Source organism: Chiloscyllium plagiosum, chromosome 1 (genome assembly GCF_004010195.1).
Source record: "Chiloscyllium plagiosum isolate BGI_BamShark_2017 chromosome 1, ASM401019v2, whole genome shotgun sequence".
NCBI classification, from domain to species: Eukaryota; Metazoa; Chordata; class Chondrichthyes; order Orectolobiformes; family Hemiscylliidae; genus Chiloscyllium; species Chiloscyllium plagiosum.
Genome location: NC_057710.1, coordinates 129,284,511 through 129,302,147, shown reverse-complemented (window position 1 = coordinate 129,302,147; position 17,637 = coordinate 129,284,511). Strand labels below are relative to the sequence as shown.

At 41.5% G+C, this 17,637-nt stretch overlaps 1 protein-coding gene across 1 annotated transcript in view; it reads left to right on the top strand.

Moving 5' to 3' along the window:
- LOC122553126 (inactive ubiquitin carboxyl-terminal hydrolase 53-like) overlaps positions 1 to 17,637 on the top strand; it is a 99,934-nt gene that overhangs the window by 20,396 nt on the left and 61,901 nt on the right. The window contains exons 5-8 of the mRNA XM_043696686.1: positions 3,045 to 3,127; positions 3,209 to 3,314; positions 10,502 to 10,648; positions 16,693 to 16,842. Of these exons, the coding sequence (XP_043552621.1) occupies positions 3,045 to 3,127; positions 3,209 to 3,314; positions 10,502 to 10,648; positions 16,693 to 16,842 (486 nt within the window). The remainder of the gene's footprint in view (positions 1 to 3,044; positions 3,128 to 3,208; positions 3,315 to 10,501; positions 10,649 to 16,692; positions 16,843 to 17,637) is intronic.

Genomic DNA, 17,637 nt, shown 5'->3' with positions numbered 1-17,637 from the left:
CAATTCATAGGATTGTTTTCTTTAAGCTCAATTCCTGATGGCTACCCAAAAGCAGTTAAATAATGTCATGGAAATAACTGAGGGTGCGGTTGCAGTAGTACATCCAGTGAATTTGAAAGTGTGCATGGACAAGAGTGTGGGTAAAGTTGCCATACTCTTAACAGACCATAAAGCTGCTGTCTTATAGGGTAGCCAGAGGATCACTATGCCTCCAGTAAGGGAAGAGGTTGAGAAGGAACGTCCTTCCTTGTAAAATCAGCTGGTTCAGAAATTGAGCCCACGTTTTTGATGTCACTCTGTGTCACAAACTAGTCATCCAACCAACAGAGCTAACTGACCCTCCCAGTATTAATACACAGAATTCTTTTTTAAAAAGTACAGATTCATATACTAAATGTGAATTTGCTTAAACCAACAAGATTTCTTCATGCTTATTTCTGAGATTTCTAATCTGACACTCTGGTAGTCCTTTTGGTCTGGCACCAACACTACTTCTGGCTTCCTGAAGAAGCTGCAGTGCTTGAAGCTCTTCTCTTCAAAAAGATATTCTTGCTGCATCAGTGTAAACCTTTCACTAAGCTTATTTGATCAGTTTCCAAATAATCTTCAACTTCTACAGGCAGCAGCATAATTGGTCCATGAAAAGTCACTGTAGTAGGCCACATGGACATACCCAGTCTTGACTCTGAAAGAAGAATTATGAGGAGCATGAAAACTCTAATACTGACAAACCAGCTGAAACTACACCAACAGGTAAAACAGTCATCTACACAACTGCTTTCCATCTCCCCATTTGATGTTGCTCGGTGCTTTTAAATTTTCTGAAAGCTCCCATTCTGACCCCAATACATGATGTCTGACAAATGCCCATCCCAAGACTGCCACATTTCATAGGTACAATCTGAATATTATTGTAGTGTTCCCATTGCAATGTTGGGCATCCACCATTCTTATCAACACCACCCAGAAGGCAAAATGGTCACTATAATTAAATTTATAGTTGTAATTGAATTGTTAAGAGGAGCAACTTGGCACAAGCTTTCAATGCATCTTGTGTTGGAATGTGAGTCAAAATCACATTCAAGTATAATATTCAAATAATTAAATATCTCCCATGTTTTTGTGTTGCTACGCAGATGGTTTCCCTTAGAACAAGAGCAACTCGTGTGCTACTGAATTATGTATTATGCTATTTAATAAAGTGCATTATATATGGAAATGTTTAGGCAACATCTTTAGTAATCTTTGCTGAAGACTTATTTCAGCAGTGCTATGTGGTATGATTACGTGCAAAACACTTCTAGCTTTGGGGCAGAATCTTATGAGGGTCTGAGCAAAATGAACAAATGGTAGGAAGATCTGAACATTAAAATGGCCCTTGCCAAACTCTCGTTGTGTTTGTATGCTTTTTTCAGACAGTATGGTAAGACTCTCAAGGCAGTCGTGAGTTTCTGATTGTCATTAATGCGGTATTTAACAATATTAATAATAGCCCAACCCCCTTCAGGTTATGATCTTACCAAACTGCATGCAAACTAGCCATTGTACATGGAAACTAGAGCAGGTCTATGGCAGGTTTAATTTGCAGCTTATTGGATATAGGAACCTGCATCTTGGGGCATGCTCCATAGACTCAGCCACATGCATCCCACATCCATGGTCATCAGCGTTGAACATGTGCCAGCCTGTATGAACACACGTGGCCTCTCTGTCTACTTACAGGAGACTTCTGCACATCAATGCTGCACTGGGAACTATCACTGTCATAGTGGGGCAAGGACACCATGTTCCGCGTCAAGCACCCATCTGACGGACATGATCCTGCCGCATTTCTGGAACTTTTGCTTGTTGTCATAGCGCTTACTTATTCTGAGTCTATCTGGATACTCTCAGTATTCTTGTCTTTTGCACGTACCATCTCAGTGATAGAAGACAGACTTGTACTACTGCTGTTTTGTCGAGCCATTTACTGCAGGCACAAAGCTAGGAAGCATGTCATGATTGTCAGCAGCCTCAGTCCAGTCAAGAAAGGTGGGTTTCGCTCAGGGGATCCCAGCACATTAAGTCAGGGGCCAAGCCATCCCTAAGCCAGTCAGAATTCTTCACTCAAAATGGACAATACAGCAGCCATGTTCTGCCCTACTGTCAGCTGTTATACACCTGGAAAGAGAGAGAGGCAAGTATTATAGAAAACAAAAGTGGGTGGCAGCTAATACTGTTGGTGCAGGAGAGAAGGATTCCCCAGTGGACGAGTTGGCCATGTAGAGGGCAAGGTGTATGCGTCATTGACAGTGGCAGAGCATGAGCCTTGGAAGGAGGTGAATGCAGTAGCAGAGAGAAAGTGAGTGTGAGATATTGGGAAGAAGATGGTGACACTTATACTGACAGACCGAAGAATTCTATTGGTCGTCTTCCTACAGTGCTGGACCTCCTTGGGTGACTGAGACTGCTTTATCCTGGGTAGCAACCTCTGACCAATTGGTAGTGTCTAGTGTCATAGCCTCTACTGCTGGTTATGAAAGGTTTGGGAGAAGAGGAACTGTCTGTGCACAATCCAGCAGGAGCTAAAGAAACCATCCTGCAAAGCAGGGTGCTTATTTTTCTCCTGTATGCATGTCCAAGGCAAATGTTAGGAGCCTTGCATAACAGCTGTCGACTGACTCTGCTCATCTGGGTGCATACGGTCTTTTAAAGGTGGCTTCGGTACAAGGAATGCCGTTCAATTCCAGGATGTTGCTTCAGGGATACCTTATGGTAATGTGTGTTGGAAACCTGACATTTTAAATGGCTGAAATATCATTTAATGTGGTGGGTTTGATAAGATAAGGTGAGAAAACACTCTGCCTCCACCAAAAGCATCACAACTTCGCCAAAAAAACATAAGATTCAACCCTTGAAATTTTTATCCTTAGAAATACATTGTTGCCCTGATGAGGGCGTTCTTCTGACTTGCATCTGTTTTTTGGTTCAGGAGAACGGTGTTTTGACAAGTATTTTGTCCGTATTATTAAAATTAGCTTATCTCGCTTTTGATCTTGCCCTAGAGTGTGTGTCATAGCTGTGGAGCTACTTCAGATCCTTTGCCATTCACTGAGCTGGTACATTATGTATCAATTACAGCACTGTGGTGAGTAAAATTTTGTCTTTTTCTCAGCTAAAATGTCAATAAATTATTGAACATTAAATTGAGTAATTATGAACTTTTTAGTAATCAGGTTGACAGGATGATAGAGAGGAATGAACGTCCCAGGCCAGAATTGTTTGCGGAGCTACTTCGGGCAGCAAGCACTATTGGTGACTTTAGGAATTGTCCGGTAAGAATATTTAAGTATTATACAGCATCTAGTCCTTCAATAGTTTTATGAAAACTGAAAATATGATTTATGTAGCTGCATACTGTTAGTTTGTCTGTTCTACTGTCTTTACCTGATGGATCTATGTGTAATAGTTTGGAATCTGCATATATGTTTACATGGTAACTCATGTCCTATGTTGTGGTTTTTTTTTTAAAAATGTTCATGTCCATTTAATCTGCTTCCATTTTATTCTGGGTTTCAGACTTGTTTTTGATCCCCATATTGGACTTGGCCTGGGGCACTTTCCATAAAAGTTACTCAGACGACATGTCAGCAATAGATTGTGAGCTTCACCTGTTTTTTTTTAAGGTTTAAACATGTAGCTCAAACTCTGGGTGCAAGAGTCCTGTATCTCATCTGTATTTAGGACATTGGTACTTCTGCATTAGTGATCTTTCTAGGCATGTGTGGTAGTTGCTTGAAATCAGCTCATTTACTGAAATATGTAACAGTGCTCACCTGTTTCTGGACCTTTGCACAAAATTGTTTGAAAATCTAGATGGTGCATAGTACATACTATGCACCCACCCATCCACAAAGTTGCTTTGCCTTTTCTGGGGGCACTGTGTCCCCACTCATACAATCTCATCCCACTCTCCAGTACTCTTACAACTCGTTTGTCCAGGTCCCAATCTTCTCATTCCCAGGCTTCATTTCTCCAACTCTTCTCTGGAAAGACAAGTCAGGGCAGGACGTATGCACTTAATCGAAAGGTCCTGGGGAATGTTGCTGAACAAATAGACCTTGGAGTACAGGTTCATAGGTTCCTTGAAAATGGAGTCTCAGGTAAATAGGATAGTGAAGAAGGCATTTAGTATGCTTTCCTTAATCAAAGCGTTGAGTACAGGAGTTAGAACATAGAACAGTACAGCACAGAACAGTCTCTTCAGCCCATGATGTTGTGCTGACCATTGATCCTCATGTATGCACCCTCAAATTTCTGTGACCATATGCATGTCCAGTAGTCTCTTAAATGTCCCCAATGGCCTTGCTTCCACAACTGCTGCTGGCAACGCATTCCATGCACTCTCAATTCTCTGTGTAAAGAACCCGCCTCTGACATCCCCTCTATACTTTCCTCCAACCAGCTTAAAACTATGACCCCTCGTGTTAGTCATTTCTGCCCTGGGAAATAGTCTCTGGTTATCGACTCTATCTATGCCTCTCATTATCTTGTATACCTCAGTTAGGTCCCCTCCTCCTCCTTTTCTCCAATGACAAAAGTCCGAGCTCAGTCAACCTCTCTTCATAAGATAAGCCCTCCAGTCCAGGCAGCGTCCTGGTAAACCTCCTCTGAACTCTCTCCAAAGCATCCACATCTTTCCTGTAATAGGGCAACCAGAACTGGATGCAGTATTCCAAGTGGGGTCTAACCAAAGTTTTATAGAGCTGCAACAAGATCTCATTACTCTTAAACTCAATCCCCCTGTTAATGAAAGCCAAAGCACCATATGGTTTCTTAACAACCCTGTCCACTTGGGTGGCCATTTTAAGTGATCTATCTACCTGCACACCAAGATCCCTCTGTTCCTCTACACTGCCAAGAATCCTATCCTTAATCCTGTGCTCAGCTTTCAAATTCAACCTTCCAAAATGCATCACCTCGCATTTATCCAGGTTGAACTCCATCTGCCACCTCTCAGCCCATCTCTGCATCCTGTCAATGTCCCGCTGCAGCCTACAACAGCCCTCTATACTGTCAACGACACCTCCAACCTTTGTGTCGTCTGCAAATGAGCCTACCATGGGGAACCTTATCAAATGCCTTGCTGAAGTCCATATACACCACATCCTCAGCTCGACCCTCATTAACTTTTCTAGTCACATCCTCAAAGAATTCTAAGGTTTGTGAGGCATGACCTGCCCCTCACAAAGCAGTGTTGACTGCATTTAATCAGCCATGCTCTTCCAGATGGTCGTAAATCCTATCCTTCAGAATCCTTTCTAACACCTTGCAGATGACAGACGTGAGACTTACTGGTCTGTAATTGCCGGGGATTTCCCTCTTTCCTTTTTTGAAGAGAGGAATTACATTTCCCTCCCTCCAGTCCTCAGGTACGACTCCAGTGGAGAGCGAGGATGCAAAGATCTTCGCAAGTGGCGAAGCAATTGCATTTCTCGTTTCCCAAAGCAGCCGAGGACAAATCTGGTCCGGGCCTGGCGACTTGTCAATCTTAATGTTTGACAAAATTTTCAGCACATCAGCTTCCTCTATCTCTATCCATTCCAGCATGCACACCTGCTCTTCAAAGGTTTCATTCACTACAAAGTTCGTTTCTTTTGTAAAGACAGAAGCAAAAAACTCATTTAGGGTTTCCCCTACCTCCTCAGACTCCACACACAAGGTCCCTATGCTATCCCTGAACGGCCATACTCTTTCTTTGACCATTCTCTTATTCCTCACAAGTGTAAAATGCCTTTGTGTTCTCCCTAATCCGTTCTTCCAAGCCTTTCTCGTGCCCCCTCCTGGCTCTCCTCAGACCATTTTTGAGCTCCTTCCTCACCTGACTGTAAACCTCTAGAGCTGAGCTTGACCCTAGCTTCCTCCACGTTATGTAAGCTACCTTTTTATTTTTGACGAGAAGCTCCACCGCTCTCGTCATCCAAGTTCCTTTATCTTATCACTTCTTGCCTGTCTCAGAGGCACATACTTATTCATCACTTGCAACAACTGTTCCTTAAACAGTCTCCACATGTCTATAGTGCATTTATCATGGAACAATTGCTCCCAATCCATGCTTCCTAACTCAAGTCTAATCGCATCATAGATTCCTCTTCCCCAATTAAATATCCTCCCATTTTGCCTAATCCTCTCCTTCTCCATAGCTCTGTAGAATGTGAGGCAGTTGTGGTCGCTATCACCAAAATGCTGTCCCACCACAAGATCTGACACCTGCCCCGGCTCGTTTCCGAACACCAAGTCTAGAATGACCTCTCCCCTCGTCGGCCTGTCAACGTACTGAGTTAGGAAACCCTCCTGAACACACCTTACAAAAACAGCTCCATTCAAATCTTCTACTCGAAGGAGGTTCCAATCAATATTGGGAAAGTTAAAGTCACCCATTACAACAACCCTACTACATCCACACTTTTCCAAAATCTGCCGACCTATGCTTTCTTCCATCTCCCTGCTGCTACTGGGGGGCTTGTAGTAAACCCCTAATGAGGTGACTGCTCCCTTGCTGTTCCTAATTTCCACCCATACTGACTAGGTAGGCAGATCTTCCTCGACAATGGAAGCTTCTGTAACTGTGATACCCTCTCTGATTAGTAGCGCTATACCCCCTCCTCTTTTCCCCCCCCTCCCTATTCTTTTTAAATGCTCTAAACCCTGGAACATCCAGCAACCATTCCTGCCCCTGAGAAACCCATGTCTCCATTCTGGCCACAACATCATAGCACCAGGTACTGATCCATGCTCTAAGTTCATCACTTTTATTCCTGATACTCCTTGCATTCAAGCAAACACACTTTAACTGGTCCTGTGGTTCCTTCCCAGGAAAATCCTTCCCACTCGCTGGTCTACCTCTTGCTATTGCCTCATCTACATCAACTCTCACCTCCAGTATACAGCTCAGGTTCCCACCCCTCTGCCATACCAGTTTAAACCCCCTCGAACTACTCGAGCAAACCTACCACCAAGGACATTGGTCCCCTTCCAGTTCAGATGCAACCCGTCCTTCTTGTACAGGTCCCACCTTCCCCAGAAGGCATCCCAATTATCTACATATCTGAAGCCCTCCCTCCTACACCAGCTGTGCAGCCACGTGTAAAGCTGCGCACACTCCCTGTTCCTTGTCTCGCTATCTCGTGGCATCGTAGTAAACTAGAGAACACTACTGTTCGTCCAGCTTTGCAGCTTCCATCCTAAGTCCCTGAAATCACTTTTTATATCTTCAATCCTTTTCCTGGCTATATCATTAGTGCCAATATGTAACACGATTTCTGGCTGTTCGCCCTCCCCTTTTAGAACCTTATACACCCGATCGGACCCTGGCACCAGGGAGGCACCATACCTTCCGGGAATCCCGATCCTGACCACAAAATCTCCTGTCGATTTCCCCTAACTATTGAGTCCCCTACCACGAGTACTTTTCTATTCTGCCCCTTTCCCTTCTTTTGCCACAGTGTCAGGCTCAGTGTCAGAGAACTGACTGCTATGGCTTTCCTCTGGTAGGTCATCTCTCTCTACCCCCCCCTCCCGCAGCAGTATCCAAAACCATATACTTATTGCAGAGGGAGTTGGGAGATCATGTTGAGCCTGTACAGGGACATTGATTAGGCCACTTCTGGAATTTTTTTGAGTGCAATTCTGGGTTCCTTCCTATAGAGATGATGTTGTAAACTTTGGAAGGATTCAGAAAAGATTTACAAGAATGTTGCCAGGGTTGGAGGTTTTGAGCTATACAGAGAGGCTAAATAGGCTGGGGCTGTTTCCTCTGGAGCGTTGGAAGCTGAGGGGTGACCTCGTAGAGGTTTATAAAATCTTCAGGGGCATGGATATGGTAAATAGACACGGTCTCTTTTCCCTGGGGTGAGGAAGTCCAGAACCAGAGGGCATAGGTTGAGGGTGAGAGGTGAAAGATATACAAGAGACCTAAGGGGCAACCTTTCATAAAGGTCGGAATGAGCTACCAGAGGAAGTGGTGGAGGCAGGTACAATTGCAACATTTAAAAGGCATCTGGATAGGTATGAGTAGGAAGGTTTTGGAGGGATATGGGCCAAGTTCTAGCAAATGGGACTAAATTAGGTTGGGATATCTGGTCGGCATGGACAAGTTGGACCGAAGGGTCTTTTTCTGAGCTGTACATCTCTATGACTCTGGTCCCAATCACTTAGCTTCCTCAAATGCCACACCCACTCCTGAATGTTAACTTATAATAATGTGGCTTGTGGAGTTTTAAAAATATTTTTCATGGTATGTGGACATTGCTGGCAAAATGCCCATTCCTAATTGACCAGAGGTAAGTTAAGCGTTAACCTTGGGGCTCTTATGATGTGGTAGTCGTGTCCCTATTTCTGGGACAGAAGGCCTAGGTTCAAGCCCCACCTGCTGCAGACATGTGACATTTGAGCAGGACGAATAAAAATATTCACCTCCAAATTGCTATAGGTCTAGTGTCACAAGTAGGCGAGACCAGGTAAGGACGATAGTAGAATTACCAAAAAAAAAGACACACAAATACCAGGTACAGACACATTATTGAATCTGCACTGAGTAAATATTGCACTGAACCATTAACTGGCTTGATCCATTGACCTGTCTTAAGCATTCATCCACTTTTCAGCTGGCACCTTATTCCCAACCTAGCTGGCAAATAAACCTTGTCATGGTGACTTAGAACATAGAACATTACAGTGCAGTACAGGCCCTTTGGCCCTCGATGTTGCGCTGACCTGTCATATCAATCGGAAGCCCATCTAACCTACACTATTCCATGTACGTCCATATGCTTGTCCAATGACGACTTAAATGTATTTAAAATTGGCGAATCTACTATCATTGCAGGCAAAGCATTCCATACACTTACTACTCTGAGTAAAGAAACTACCTCTGACATCTGTCCTATATCTATCACCCCTCAATTTAAAGCTATGTCCCCGCGTGCTCGCCGTCACCATACTTGGAACAAGGCTCTCCCTGTCACCCTATCTAATCCTCTGATTATCTTATATGTCTCTATTAAGTCACCTCTCAACCTTCTCTCCAACAAAAACATGCTCAAGTCTCTCAGCCTTTCCTCGTAAGACCTTCCCTCCATACCAGGCAACATCCTAGTAAATCTCGGCACCCTTTCCAAAGCTTCCACATCCTTATAATGCGGTGACCAGAACTGTACACAATACTCCAAGTGCAGCGCACCAGAGTTTTGTACAGCTGTAGCATGATCTCATTGTTCCGGAACTCGATCCCTCTATTAATCAAAGCTAAAACACTGTATGCCTTCTTAACCCTGTCAACCTGGGTGGCAACTTTCAAGGATCTGTGTACCTGGACACCTAGATCTCTCTGCTCATCTACATTACCAAGAATCTTACCATTAGCCCAGTACTTTGCATTCCAGTTACTCTGACCAAAGTGAATCACCTCTCACTTGTCCGCATTAAACTCCATTTGCCACCTCTCGGCCCAGCTCTGCAGCTTATCTATGTCTCTCTGTAACCTACAACATCCTTCTTTACTATCCACAGCTCCACCCACCTTAGTGTCGTCTGCAAATTTACTAACCCACCCTTCTACGCCTTTAGCTAGGTCGTTTATAAAAATGACGAACAGCAATGGACCCAACACCGACCCTTGCGGTACACCACTGGTAACTGGACCCCAGGATGAACATTTCCCATCAACCAGCACCACCTGTCTTCTTTTAGCAAGCCAATTACTGATCCAAACTGCTACGTTTCCCACAATCCCATTCTTCAGCATTTTGTGCAATAGCCTACTTTGGGGAATCTTATCGAATGCCTTGCTGAAATCCATATACACCACATCAACCGGTTTACTCTCATCTACCTGTTTGGTCACCTTCTCAACCTACCCTTCACAAAATCATACTGACTATCCCTAATCAAATTATACTTTTGGGACCTTCAAACAATTTGACTTCTGAAATGCAGAGTATGGGGAAAGGGGGTGGTATTATGCAGTGTCCTTGGCCTGCAATGCTTCGCCAGTGTTCTGGTTGTCTCCCTGATTTCCTCTGATGGGCAAACTTGGGGACGAGTCAAATTTGGAAACCTGGCTGTAAAAGTTGACAATGGGCAAGTAGGTAGTCTTTGAGGATTACCTGTGATTGAGTCTGTTCCTGTAGTACTAGGAAAATCTAAGTTTGTATATTTTACAGAAGTTCACTTTAATGTAAGTTCCTTTGTATTTAGTGTTAATTCAAGGTTTGCTATGATTTACTGTGAAGCAAGTTTTTCTAAAGATTTTTGATGCAGCTGCGATCCTGGCAATGTACGATACAGACAGATATTCAGGATTCTGTTGGATGTTCTTTCCTTAGTTCATTCTGCAAGAATTTTGTATGATTATAAATATATTTGTAAGTACTTTTATCCGTTGACATGCAAATTCAACATGTTGGCGTAAACCTTTTGAATGATAATTGTAGATGTATTGAGATTTCCTCTCTTCATTCAGAGTAATTGCGGACAGAAGATAAAGATTAGACGTGTGCTAATGAATTGCCCAGAGATCGTCACCATTGGTTTAGTGTGGGATTCTGAGAATTCCGATCTCACAACAGATGTCATTCGATATTTGGCACCTCAGCTGTCTCTCCCTGGAGTAAGTCTCATTGTCTCATTTCTAATTATTAACTATTGTTTAAAAGTACAATAGCAAAATGTCCAAACTTACAAAACTTTTTAAAAAATAGTTGTTTTAAGACCAGCTTAATTGCCTTTTGCAAACCAAATGACAAAACACCTATTCCAAACTGACTGAAATTGTACACTTGTGACCTAGAAAAGTCTTAACAGTTTTGTTAACTGTTAAAAAAGCCTTTGAGTCCTTCTACTAAACTAAAAGTACCATTTTAAAGATTTTTGTTTAGGGTTTTTCAACCTTTTTGATATCTTGTGACGGGTGCAGGATGCTTCATTTAAAAAAAAGAACGGTGAGCCACTTGCTCTGTTGATTCATCAGGCTTCCTGGTAGAAACATGAAAACAGGAATAGGTTACTTAGCTGAATGAGATAATGATTGATCTGTGACCATTATTTCATGTACTTATCTTTTACCTTTATTCCTTAATACCTTTAAGTAACAAAAATCCATCTGTATCAGTTTGTGGAAAATATTTCCAAACATTTATTATCCTTTACACATTGAAGTATTTCCTAACCTCATTTCTGAAAGATCTAACTTCAATTTTTATGGTATGTTCTCTAGTCAGAGATGGTCCAACCAGCATAAATAGTTCCTGTCTATTCAGTCTCCCTCAAATCTTGCAGTCCAGGGAATAACGTAATCTTAAATTAACCCTGGAGTCCAGCATATTGACCCATCTGCTTCGGGTGGGAGGAGGAACGGATGAGGAGAATCTACATTTTGTTTTGACATGAAGGATTCTTGAAGAACTGAGTCTTGGCAGGGGGGGGATTTCTGTTTTGTTTTAAAATGCTTATTTACAAAAAGAATCATGTGACCAATTTGCCTGAGAGATAAGCAATAGGAAAAAAAGGGTCAAGCCATCGATTGTGGGGGAAAATGGTTTGTGTGCTAGTTTTGAGTGCGATGAGAATAAACTGGCTTGAGGTAATGTCTCTTCCCAACAGAATTCAGTTTAAATTCTATGCATTGACTGTTGACTGAAGGACTGTACAAGCATTGACTTGAATTTCTGGGATATCCAAGTTGATAGAATGTTAGTTTTGTGTCCAAGACTCGAGAGTTAAAGACTAGTAGAACCAGGTAGTTATGATTTTAGTTGGATATGTTTAAGATGCCGTTGACTTCGTGTTTGTAACTGGGATGATTGGATGAGATTTGAAAGGGCCATCTACATCAAAGTGAATAGGGTATAGATATCACAACCAATATACAAGTCCTTGAAATAGTACAAAGTTCATGTAGTTAATCTTTCAACTTTTGAGAAGTCTCACTTTACTTATTGGAAGTGTACTCTAAATGGGTGTAGATGGAATGCAATATTAAGAAACGTCAACTAGTATAATTAACAATATTCATACTTTAACTATTTAGAACAGTGTGTTAGTGTACTTTGATTTTAGTGCAGTAAAATTCTGTGGTATTAAACTGTGAATCATGTAATTTTATTCTTTTAATAAATACCTGGGTTTTCTCATTCCACAAAATCTAAATAAACGTGTTATTGGCCTTACCTAGATAATAACACCAGGTATCATTCTTTTAACTTTACATTGACTTTGAAGGGAGGCAGATTATCTTTCTTTCGCTTATGGTGTCTAGAATTGAGCACTGCATTCCAGGTATGATCTCATCAGGGCTTGTATACCTGCAGCATGATTTGTAGATCATTTCATTCTAGTTCTCTAGATATGACCACAAGCATTCCATCAGCTGTTTTAATTATTTTTATCTGCCCATGAAATTTTTGATTGAGGTCCAAATCTTTCTGGGCTTTCACTGCTTCCAGCCTTTTGCCATTTGAAAGAATTCTATTATATTTCGGTCCAAATTGATGATCTTATCTGTAACCTATATTGAAATCCCTTTGCCACAATTTTGACCATTCACGTAATCTATTAATATGACTGTGTAGTTTTACCCCTCCAATTACACTACTTACAATGCTGCTGAACTTTTAAATCATCAGAAAACTTGTCTATCTCTCCATCTTGAATAAATAATTAGCAAAAATAGGTCAGTGCATTGCATATAGGAGTAGCTGTACAAAATGTTGATAAGGCCACATTTAGAGTACTGTGTGCAGTTCTGGTTGCCCTACTGCAGAAAGAATGTTATTAAACTAGAAAGAGTGCAGAAAAGATTTACTAGGATGCTACCTGAAAGATTTGAGTTACAAGGAGAGCTGGATAGGAGAGATCATTTTTCCTCTCGAGCGTAGAAAACTGAGGGGTCACATTATAAAGGTGTTTAAAATCATGAGGCATAGATAAGATAGGTAGCCAACAGCTTTTCCCTATGATAGGGGAGTCTAAAACTAGAGGACATAGTTTAAGAAGGGAGAGGTACAAAAGTGTCCAGGGAGCATTTTTTTCACACAGCATCGTGAGTGTCTAGAACAGGCTGCCAGAGGTAGTGGTGACAATTTCTTCATTTGAGGAAGATTTAGACAGGTACATGGATGGGGTAAGTATGGAGGGATATAAAGCAAGTGCAGGCGAATGGTACTAGTTTAATTGTGAAAACTGAATGGCATAAACAAGTTGGACCGAAGGGCTTGTTTCTGTGCCGTTGACCTCTGACGCTATAGATGCAGTAAACAGTTGAATTCCCAGTACATATTTCTGTCATTGCCACTGATCCCAGTCTGATAATTGGGGTGGCTCTCGTGAATCTGTCTCAAATGTTTTTTGACAGTAGTTCCACCACAGAACACACCAGATGGCCTCCTCCTTTAAAGACTGCAATTTTCCCTCCCACGTGGTGGTTGATGCTCTCCAGCGCATCTCATCCATTTCCCGCACCTCCCGTCACCACTCCCTTACCACCGATGCCTGGAGGAAGAATGCCTTCTCTTCCACCTCGGGAACTTCCAACCCCATGGCATCAATGTGGATTTCACCAGTTTCCTCATTTCCCCTCCCCCCCCCCCCCCCCCGCCACACACACACTTACCCCTGTTCCAACCTTCCAACTCAGCACCGTCCTAATGACCTGTCCCATCTGTCCATTTTCCTTCCCACCTAGTTGCACCACCCTCCCAACTGACCTATCGCCTTTACCCCTACCTTCATCCACCTATTGCACTCAGCTACCTCCTCCCCGCTCCCCCCCTCCTCACACTTATCACTCTATCCCTGAGGCTCCAAGCCCCTTTCCTGATGATAGGCTTTTGCCCAAAACATTGATTTTCCTGCTTCTCGGATGTTGCCAGACCTGCTGTGCTTTTCCAGCACCTCACTATAGACTCTAATCTCCAGCATCTACAGTACTCACTTTCACCTAGTGTTTCACTTTATTCAGAGCTCTGTACAAATACAGTGCAGGCCGTTGTGATGGAATTAAAACCAGAATTCTTTCTTTCTTTAATTCTTATCCAAATAAAATCATAAATTCTCCTTTGTGCCTTGCACTGATTTCCTAAAATAGTTTCTTCCTAACTGCTTAGCCATGTGGAAAAAACAATCCTGAAATTATTTCATTAGGAGTCCTGATTTTTAATCAAACACTTAACTTGTTAAACTTTGTTAAAGGAATTCCATGTATCTGTTATCTCTGCCGCTGATTCCCACTGTGAATCATGACTTCATATTACTCACTCTCCTTTCAGAAATCCTCTTTATTTATTGCGGTGTCCCTCACCTTGTAGCTTAGAATTTCAGGGATACAAACACTTTCTGTTGAACCTTCTAACTATGAATTGCATTTTGTTCCAGCACATTTTCTCTTATTTCTTCCCATCTTATCTCTTGACCTGTAGTACAGTGTAGTACAGAAGTTTTCTGGATATCAGTTATTCAGTACAATTAATCAAAAAGCTTTAGATCTCCAGTGAATATATTTCCTTCACCATGTAAATTTTCAATGAACTACATTCTTCAACTCATAGCTACCTTTCTCTCTTCCTCTTTCTCAATGCTACTATAGCTCAATGATGACCAATGCCTATACTGAGCACCTGAGAGCCTTTCTTCCATCTGTGGAATGCAAACTCCATTGTTTTGTGTTGGTAATTAGACTTGGAAATGCAAACTATTAAATATTATTCCAAGTCATTTACTTCCTGCTGAGTTCCAGTGAAAACCAAACTTTTTTTGCTTACTGGGCTGCCTCCCCTAGGGGTTACTTTTATGTTGAAATCTTGAGTGCTCTCTTGCCTATCTGTTTTTAATTCCATTGTCACCTTCTTTTCTTTAAGAAATACCAAGTCTGCTTTCCTCAACACGATTGTATTGAAATCATTAGTTGTGTCAGTGAAAGATTAAAGACCCAATCTTAAGTCTAAACGTATCTACAAGAAAATATTACTTTTCACCTTTTACTCTTATACTATAGCTCATATCCATACCAATCAATAAAGACATTTCAAAGTAGAAACGCCATTGTAAGGTTTTAGATTAGATTACATTACAGTGTGGAAACAGGCCCTTCAGCCCAACAGCTCCACACTGACCCGCCGAACTGCAACCCACCCATACCCCTACATTTACCCCTATACCTAACACTACGGGCAATTTAGCATGGCCAATTCACCTGACCTGCACATCTTTGGACTGTGGGAGGAAACCGGAGCACCTGGAGGAAACCCACGCAGACACGTGCAAACTCCACACAGACAGTTGCCTGGGGTGGGAATTGAACCCGGGTCTCTGGCGCTGTGAGGTAGCAGTGCTAACCACTGTGCCACCGGGCCGCCCACACGGTGGTGTTGTTGAGAAAGCTGAATCTTTATTGCTGAAATGTTTTCTTACTGTTTCAAATAATTCTTGTATGGTCTGACTTTTTTTTTCTTTTATTTGCAATAAACTTTGTCATTTTGTTAGGAGTACATTGGCAGCCTCTTGTGAGTATCTTCCTCTGACTGACCACCACAGGCTGTTCTTTCCATGTGGCTAAGAATGATGAAGGCAAAAGCAATGTTAACATTCATTTCAAGGGCGAGAATACATGAGCAGGAATATACTCCTGAGACTGTATAAGGCTCTGGTCAAACCACATTTGGAATATAATGTGCACTTGCAGGCCCTATTTCTAAGGAAGCATGTGCTAGTCTTGTCGGAGGTCCAGAGGAGGTCTTCAAGAAGGATGAAGGGCTTGTCATATTAGGAGTAGTTGAGTCTGGGTCTGTACTTGATTTGAGTTTCGAAGAATGTGGGGAGGATTTACTCATGGAAACATACAAAATACTGAGACGTCTGGGTGGTGATGATGAAGCCACTGGTAAGGGGATAACCCTTTTGGACTGAGTTGAGTTTCTTCAGCTAGAAGGTGGTAAATCTGTGGAACACATTGCCACTGAAGTTTGTGGAGGTCATGTCAGTGAGTGTATTTAAGTCATAAATAGTTTTACACTTGATTAGTAAGGGAATTGGAAGTTATGGGGAGAAGGCAAGCGGATATAGTTGAGAAACGTATCAGCTATGGTCAAATGGCAGAACAGACTCCATTGGTTGAGTGGCCTAATTCTGCTCTTTCATCTGATGGTCTAATGGACTTAATTCAGTAATCTGATCATTCATGCTTTCAGCTGTAAACATAATTAAATTCACCCTGCATTTTCAGTTTGTCTCCATTTTAATGGTCAAAATATAGTCAAAAGACTCCATGCACATTATAGCAGAATTTCTTGCCTTAATAAAGTTTTTCTGCTAAAAGGAATATTCAGACTAGACTTATAGAAATAACCTGAAAGATGTGAAGGACAGCCATTGGGAAGTGTATTACATTGTTAAAAGAAAGTAACTTCATGCTTTTCATAGCATTTGATTTAATAGTTACAAGGTTTATGTATTTAAATTTGATTGATGAGATGTATATGGTTTATCCCTAATATGTAACATGGGTAGAGAGAAAGAAGTTATTTTGTGAGAAGTCTGACAGTGTAGTGATATTCCTTTTAAGAGGAAATAAAGTATAAAACTTGACAATTAAATTGTGACTTGTAGTTGCATATTGTAAGCAATGTCCAAGTTTCATTCATGTGCTTTTTTTTTTGAAAGCTTTTCTTCCAGGCAACTGATGAACGGGCAAAGAGAAGTGAATTGATCCTTGTTGGGATGGTATGCTATTCCAGCAGACACTATTGTACCTTTGCCTTTCATACTAAAAGCTCCAAGTGGATATTCTTTGATGATGCTACTGTTAAAGAGGTGAGCTTTAAATTAGTAATTAGTGCATTCAATTTGTTGGTGCATATGTTGGTGCATTCAATTTGTACCATGCATCATTTTGGTCATTGGAATCACAAATAAAAATGATAAGGGAGATTTTAAAATCCTTTTTGGACAGAATATGGGAACAAGAGTGTGTGAGCATGTGAAATTTATTGATGGGGGGGAAAAAAAATTGATCCCTTGAGTCTCCTTCAAAAATTTGGATTCAGTAAGAGACCATGATATGGAAAAGGCCATGCTTGAGGTCATACACATAATGTAGTCACTAATAAATCTCTTGCATAATTTATGAGGAACTTTTCTCATTGATAGTATTTAGAATGTGGTATTTGCTACTATAAGGAGTAGTTGAAATGGATAGAATGGATTAAGTGAAAGTTGGATAACCATACCATTCATGTCACGGTCACTGAATTAATTACGTGGACAATCACAAAGTGAAGAACCGCAGGTCCGTCATGCAAGTTTGTGACGTTATTGCAATAACTCTTCCTGATTGACCTGTGTTTCAATTTAGTGCCCCTGAGCTATACTTACTACAAAGATTTCTGACACTTTGTTTTAACTAAAATAGGAATAGCTATTTATTACCTATCAAAAGTACTTTACAAACTTCTAAGAATGGCAATCATACAAACTCTTAAAATCTCTAACTACCCAGACTATTGGTTTAAAATCCCCCTTCTCTCCCCTCAACCGGTGCTTAAACCTGACAGACAAGACAACAGGTTAGTAGTGAACATCAAATATTAGATTAAAGAAAGAAACAGA